General features: G+C 35.7%; 2 gene segments (V, D, J or C); both read left to right on the top strand.

The window, feature by feature from the left end:
* Window positions 1–3: 3 nt before the first annotated feature.
* On the top strand, window positions 4–473 carry LOC107102138. The segment is given in 2 exon segments: window positions 4–43; window positions 136–473. Coding segments are annotated over 2 exon segments (378 nt in total).
* A 4365-nt stretch (window positions 474–4838) lies between these two features.
* On the top strand, window positions 4839–8185 carry LOC107102136. The segment is given in 3 exon segments: window positions 4839–4878; window positions 4969–5290; window positions 8131–8185. Coding segments are annotated over 3 exon segments (417 nt in total).
* The last annotated feature ends 62 nt before the right edge of the window (window positions 8186–8247 follow it).

Below are 8247 nucleotides of genomic sequence, written 5' to 3'. Positions count from 1 at the left end.
AACATGCTGGGGACGCTCTGCTCTCTCATCACAGCTCTAACATGTAAGCAGGATGACTTACTGCAGACTGGAGCTCCTGTTGGATTCATCAGTCTGTGGGTTTCTCTTCATTTTATGCCTTCTTGTTGTTTCCAGGTGTGAGTGGTGTGACTGTGGTGACACAGAAGCCCTCAGTTCTGACGGTGAGGAAAGGACAGACAGCCACCATGGACTGTAACCTGGGGACTGTTACTAACAGTGCTGCTCGGTGGTACAGACAGATCCCAGGAGGAGTTCCTCTCTATATGCTGAGGTTTTATCATAGCTGGAGTTCACCCAAATATGACACTGGGTTCCCTTCTGCAAGACACACTTCCACTCATCAGTCAACAACAGATTATCGTTTGATCATCAACAACATAGAAGAAGGAGACTCTGCAGTTTATTACTGTCAAACATTGGATGACTCTGTTGAGGAGTTCGTATCACAGTGATTTATGCCGTGACAAAAACCTCGACACAAACACTTCTGCTTTTTCACTGATAGTTCTCAGAGGATTTCGCTTTTATTATTTAGGTCTTCTACTGTTTCATATTTTAATGTATTTGGGGGATTTTGAACAATTTTTAAGAAATCTTTTAGATTTTTAGAGGTTGTATATACTGCATAACCTTAAGAGGAGCAAATGTGCTTTAATCCCATTTTAGGTATAATACTTTCTGGGGTTTCTATATGAGTTGAGACTTTTGTACATTCTCTTGATAAGTCTTTTACTTAAAGAACTAGAATGATTATCATGTAGACTCTTTAACATGATCATCCATCCATCCATCCATCCATCCATCCATCCATCCATCCATCCATCCATCCATCCATCCATCCATCCATCCATCCATCCATCATTAGTAGCAAACTCTGTCTCTCTCAGGGCTGATCTTGGGCCAGCCACATCAAAGAGGCACCATCATGGAAAACCAGAAGCCAAGGACCAGAATCTGCAGACTAATCAACCACTGAGACACCTGGTGGCTAACTGCAGAACCAAATTGCTGGATGTCTGCTAGCTGCTAGCTCAATCAAAGAAGGTTAGGAATCAGTTAAAGGTTATTCTTTTTTTATTGAGCAGATCATTTTGTGAAACATTAATTTACAAAACAATGTTTTATTTACCTAATATTTGTGTTATGAATCGGTTTAAACATGTTCCAGTTGCTCTAAATTAAAAGCTAATTCTAAAAGCTAATTTGACCACGATTCAAATTATTCAAGATCTCCTTTGGTTCTTTGGTTGGGCATTTAAAAATATCACAATTTCACATAAGTTCTTAACTTCTGCTTCTGCACACTAATGTAATCTTTTGTCACTTTGAGGTGTGGAACCAACCAAAGAAAGTATATTGTCTGTTATCAGCTACTGTTAATAAAACCCCACCTCTTGACACAGTGCTGTTTTCTTCCTGTTAGTGGCTAGGAATTTTATCAAACCAGCTTTAGGCTAATTGCTGTAGCTTCTAGCTCCTGTTCCTATAGCTCTCCTTCCTTCATCTTTCACAGGCCATAGGGCTGAGGCCAATGCTGTGACAATCTGCTCTGTAAAATAAGTGGGTCTTATTTTGAAGCATATGATTAGGTCTTATTTCTGAATGTAGAACATACCTATTTACTGTAGGTCTGGTTTAGTTCAGTTCATAAATAGAACTTGTTTCCCAGTAAAGTTGTAGTTAAATATATGTAAGTTTTTTATGTTATTGATTAGAAACTATGGCAGATATATTGAAAGACTTAATGAGAAACTGTGGTATTCTGTTTCATGTTGACCAGCTACACTAACTTTTTCTGTATGCATGTTAATCAGTCTGGAAAGGAGAGGATAGAGTCTGATTTGAGAGGGAGAAATGAGCAAGAACAGGATAGAACAAAGGAAGCTCTCACAGCAGCCAGTTGTTGAAATGTTTGACATATAATCAGCTTATTGAAAACATGAAAAATGGAGTCAATTACTTATTGCTCAATTGAAGCATCTATCTTGACTAGTATGGTTACACTGTTACATTATTGGCCCTCCTACAAGGCTGTAACTTTAAGCCAATTTTTCATCATTATACCAATTTAACATTTTTAGCAGGGTGAGGAATTGATAGACCACCTTCTTTTATAAGAAATCAATGAGAATGTACCCATTTTAAACTCATTGCTATCCAATATAAATAAATGTTGACCTTATTCAAGTAAATATCAGAACAGGTTTGGAGGTATCCTATGCTCCTTGCTTTGCAGCAGATCCTATATTATCAGTTTTATCTGGCACTTCTGATTATAATGGAAAATGTTTAAAACAAAAAAAACATGTTCAGGCACTTTGTTAAAAGTCTGCTTACAGACTCACCATTCTGACTAGGGCTGAAACAATTAATCAGCTTCATAATTATTAATCTATTATCGAAATAATTGGCAGCTGATTTAGTCATTAATTAATTATTAACTTGAGATTCTAAAACTTGCATTAGCTGAAAAAGCTACTCACTCAAAGCAGTTTTTTGTAACGAATATGCAAATATTTTGCATTCAAGAATAAAAACCGTTTTTGTCCATTAATATACTCTATCCATAGGATTTCAAATAGATCACAGCATTAGCTTTACTTTCTTTTTTTTTTAAGGAACATTTTGCCATATGAATAAGAAAAAAAACTTACTTGAAATTTAAATTTAAAAATACAAATTTCATAAACTGTAGTGAGTTCTAAGGTAACATGTAAATATATCTGATTCTCATTACAAAGCTTGTCTGCTTCAATGATGTTTCTAAATTTAATCTGTAGTGATAATTAGTGCTTTTCTTATTCTGTATTCTTATCCTGACTGGAACTGGTGGCCTGTCCAGGTTGTACTTCCACCCAAACCACAGAAAACTGAGATTGACCAAATAGACCCTTAATCCTGAAAATGATCAAAGGGACTAAAATCAAAGATTAACCTTATATCAAAGCTATTTCAAATAAGTAATTTGATCCATGTAAAATATTGAAGAAGTCTAGTTTGACACAAAACCAGACATATTCCTTTTTTTTTTTTTTCAGTTTTAATGTTAGAAGCTAAAAGTGAAATCTTCCACATTGACAAATGTGAAGAAATGCAAGAGCTCAGATTTTACAGAATCATGTCCTCAGTACTAATTAGATCTTTTTCCAACACTGCTGAAATGTTAAATCTGCAGAAAGATATAAAAAGAACCTAAAATCTTATGTCACCGACATTTATTACAAAAATACATTATCCCTTTGCAAAAGTATTTGGTTTTGTTCTTTTCTTACAAAAAAAAAGCAAACTTCATATTGGGTGATACAGCAAGTGCCATGCTTAAAATAAATAGGAAAATTCATTTTTGTTTCACAGTTACTACAACAGTTTAACAATCAAATCTCAGATATTAGTCTAATGAATCTCCTCCTCCCTCAATTCCTCTCTCCTCAGTGTCTTTATACGCCTCTGGTTCTCTCCTCTCTTCAGTTCAACTTTCAGCTGGACAGAACCAAACCTTTACACCACAAACTGACATCATGCTGGGGATCCTCTGCAGTCTCATTACTGCTCTAACATGTAAGATTCTCCTCAGGGACCTTAAGATGACATTTTCACATGCAAACCTTTTACTCATACTTTTCCCTGCTTGTGTTGCCAGATGTTGATGCAGATATTGCCAGATGTTGATGCAGCGAAAAGATTGATCCAGATACCTCCTGTCAAGACCGTTTCAACAGGAAAACAAGTTGTTTTAAAATGCAACATTCAGAGAGACGATCGAAACTATGTCAGATGGTACAAACAAGTTCCTGGTGGAGTTCCTCAATGTGTTCTGAGTTTTCGCCACTCCAAAGCAAAAAGTTGAAAAAATAAGATTTTTCAGTGAAAGTTGGTCTCAGCAGGTTTCAGTTCCTGTTTGGATGTCCTTAGAGTGGCTCCCTGTATGTCAGAAAATAGACTTTAAACTATGTTATTACTTTAATTCAGATTTTATGTTCCTTCTATTATTCTGTTTCGTTCATGTTAAAGCAGTTTTGAAATTTCTTCATTGTGAATTGTATTATAAAAGTAAACAACCTTTTCCAATAAAGAATATGAGCAGAGAAAACAAGGAGATCTTGTTTTGTTTAGTTTTTTACTATAAAACATGTCTTTAAAGAAACTCAAGTCAAGCAGCAAGAAAAATAATACAAAATACTTCCTGTCCTTTCGTGTCATATGCTTTTGTATTATGATTCTTTGAACTTTTAATAAGGGGTTATCTTTTTTTTTATATAAAGATAAAATTATGACCTTATTTAGGCATTAAGCAAGAGCATCCAAGATTTTCATTTGTTTCTCAGTTTACATAAAACATAGATTAAATAAATGACTTTATATAAAAATAGTAGAAATATTAATTTTATCAAATTTTTTCTCAGCTAAAGGGTAACATGTGAAAAAAACAATGATATAATCAAAATGAAGCAGTTTGTAGCCCTCAGTTAATGTATAAAAGATAGAGCACCTCTTACAATGAGGGACTGCAAGTCTGCAACCGTTATAATTGATCAGATTATGATAAATATAATATGATAAATATGATGAGATAAATATTATATGATAAAAAAAAAAAAATTTACAATAAAAGATGTGTTTACTACATTTTAAAAAAGTTTATCTGAAAACATATTTGGTCAAAGAAATGCCTCACTCCATAAAGTATCAGAGCTCCTCCTCCTTCTTCTGATAAATATCTCCTCCACCTCCTCTCCTCATCCTCTAAACTCTACCATCTGTCAGCAGTGAGGTCACCCTTAGAAAATCCAAGATCATTCTCAGCACAAACTGAAAACATGCTGGGGACCCTCTGCTCTCTCATCACAGCTCTAACATGTAAGCAGGATGACTTACTGCAAACTGGAGCTCCTGTTGGATTCATCAGTCTGTGTTTCTCTAAAATTTATATCTTCTTGTTGTTTCCAGGTGTGAGTGGTGTGACAGTGGTGACACAGAAGCCTTCAGTTCTGACGGTGAGGAAAGGAGAGACAGCAACCATGGACTGTAACCTGGGGACTGTTACTAACAGCGAAGCTCGTTGGTACAGGCAGATCCCAGGAGGAGTTCCTCTCTATATGCTGAGGTTTCATCATAGCTTTAGTTCACCCAGCTATGACACTGGGTTCCCTTCTGCAAGACACACTTCCACTCATCAATCAACATCAGATTATCGTTTGATCATCAACAACATAGAAGAAGGAGACTCTGTAGTTTATTACTGTAAAACATGGGACAGCTCTGTTGATGAGTGGGTATCACAGTGATTTACGCTGTGACAAAAACCTCGACACAAACACTTCTGCTTTTTCTCTGATAGTTTTCAGAGGAATTGGCTTATATTTGTTTAGGTGTTCTACAGTTACACATTTTAATGAATTTAGTGTTGGGAGCTGGAGAAATTCCACCTTTCTCCAGCAGAGTCTGCCGTGGATCCTCTGAGGGAGCCTCCTGCACAGCTGCAGCTCGTCAAGATCATCAGAGGATCCACTACTTAAGCTGTCTTCAGACCTTGCCTCAACGCCGCAGTGTTGTTCCAGTTGGTCAGCGCTTAAGCCTAGATCCTCAGAGTAATTCTATGACTTTTGAATCCAGCTTGGATTCTAACCCCTGTGTCTGTTTTCCAGGAAACCTGTGCCTCCTCTGTGAAAGCTCTGGAAGAGCTAACCTCCCGAGCTGACCCTCTGAGCCAAACCTGAAGATTCACAGAGAACCTCCAAGCAGCTCTGGACTAGAGCTGGGAAACCCTAAGCCAAGGTCTGTTCTAAGTAGACGTGAGACGCTGAAGCAGCTACGGACTCTGCTGATGAACTCTTCTCCAGAACCAACAGTGACTCTCCCAAAGCTAACCTCAAGAACCCTCAAGGTACAATCAGTAGACTTCTGGAAATCAAACTTCTGTTGGCTACGCTAACTGAACTGTCTCTCACGCAGACTCCGGTGAACCAGAATCCAGGCCCCGAACCTGAACCAGAATATTCAGTGTGCTTGTGCAAAATAAAACTGTTAAACTTTCATCCTTGTGTCCGTCAGTGGTGTTCTGCATTCTTGGGTCGCTTTCAGTGAACCCATCATGACATTTAGGGGGTTTTGAACTACTTTTAGGCAATCTTTTAGATTTATAGAGAATATTGATACTATATAACCTTTATAGGAGCAAATATGTTTTAATCATCTTCTAAGTATAATACTTTCTAAGGTTTCTTTGAGTTGAGACTTTTGTAAGTTCTCTTAATAAATATTTCTGCAATAAAAGCAACATTTCAAGAACTACAATGATCATCACAGACTTTTTAACATGATCTATTGATATATCTTAAACATTATAAGCTACAAAGTAAATATTTAAAAAAGGAAGGAGGAGATTCATTAATTATGTAAATCATTGAAAAACGTTTATAACAAACGTTTTCCAGTGAAAGAAGAGAGACTAAGACTTATAAAGAATACCACTGTTAAAAAAGGGAGCAGAAGTTTCAGTAATAATTTAAATGCTCTTATTTTTTTTATAAATTGAAGAGTAGAGGCAGTCCCAATTATCCGTTTTTCTGGCTTTTTGTTAATTTTCTATTTCCATATTTATGTATTTTGAAAAGAAACAAATGAAATATTTGTATTTACATTTTTAATTTATAAAACATTTTTATGAAATTCAATCTAATCTTTTAATAGGTGTTAAATGTTTATTTAAAAGGTCAAAGTAGTTCAAAATTAATATGTGGAATAATTGATTATTCCCGGTCAGTGAGTTGAGTGTAAAGGATTACATACCTGTCTTCCCTACAGTTGTGTTGTTTACTTATATATTTGTTCATTTCAGAAAATTCCCTGTACTTTTCTTTTTGTCTTAAAGTCAAATCTTCCAGAAAGAGAAGTGCGCCGAAATCTTTTTTTTTTTTTTGCCTTCATCTAACTCTGTGAAAATAAAGACAGCTCACATTTACAGAATTTTGTCATAAGCACTAATTAAATCTTTTTCCAACACTGCTGAAATATTACATCTGCAGAACGATGTTTTTAAAAATCCCCCAAAAATCTTATTTCAGGAAGATTTAATACAAAAATACATTATTCATTAAGTATTTTGTTTAGTTTTTTTCTTATAAAAAAGCAAAGAGAGCTTCATATTGGTTGATAGAACAAGTACCATGCTTACAATAAATAGGAAACTTTATTTCTGTTTCACAGTTACTACGACAGTTTAACAATCAAATTTCAGATATTAGTCTAATGAATCTCCTCCTCCCTCAATTCTCCTCTCCTCAGTGTCTTTATAAGCCTCTGATTCTCTCCTCTCTTCAGTTCAACTTTCAGCTGGACAGAACCAAACCTTTACACCACAAACTGACATCATGCTGGGGATCCTATGCAGTCTCATCACTGCTCTAACATGTAAGATTCTTCTCAGAGACCTTAAGATGACATTTTCACATACAAACCTTTTACTCATGCTTTTCCCTGCTTCTTTTGCCAGATGTTGATGCAGCGATAACACTGACCCAGATACCTCCTGTTGAGACAGTTTCAACAGGACAACAAGTTGTTTTAAAATGCAACATTCAGAGATATGATGGAAACTTTGTCAACTGGTACAAACAAGTTCCTGGTGGAGTTCCTCAGTATGCTCTGAGTTTTTATCACTTCAGTAGTTCACTTTACTTTGGAACAGGATTTTCTTCAGACCGATTCAACTCTAAATCCACCTCAAACATAGATTATGAGTTTATTATTAAGCAGGCAGAGGCAGGAGACTCTGCTCTTTATTTCTGTCAGACACGGGATGACTCTGCAGATGAAGCTGTATCACAGTGATTCACAGTGTGACAAAAACCAACACAAGATTTAAGCTCTAAAACTAATAAAATGCATGAACATTCAACAGTTCACAAAACACAGTTAATAATAAAGAAAATAAATTGTACTTTAAATATGTCTAAAGAGAATTTTGTGTGTTTTGTAATAAAAGCAAACAGATGAAGAGAGATGAGATGTTTTCAGTAAAAGTTGGTCTCAGCAGGAGGTTTCAGTTCAACTCCCTGATCAGAGACAATCAGGAGGTTTTTGTACGGCCATGTATACAAACTGAATCACTGTGGTATTCGGCCAAGGAACCAAGCTGATTGTAACAGGTAAGGATCTGTTTTAATTACTTTAAAAGGGGATTTTGTGATTACCTGCTTCATTTCACAAGCATTAGTTTTTAATTAA

This window comes from Cyprinodon variegatus, unplaced genomic scaffold, assembly GCF_000732505.1.
Source record: "Cyprinodon variegatus isolate N-32 unplaced genomic scaffold, C_variegatus-1.0 Scaffold1210, whole genome shotgun sequence".
In the NCBI taxonomy this organism is placed as follows: Eukaryota; Metazoa; Chordata; class Actinopteri; order Cyprinodontiformes; family Cyprinodontidae; genus Cyprinodon; species Cyprinodon variegatus.
The sequence above is the reverse complement of the archived record's forward strand: the minus strand, read 5'-3'. Positions and strand labels throughout refer to the sequence as shown.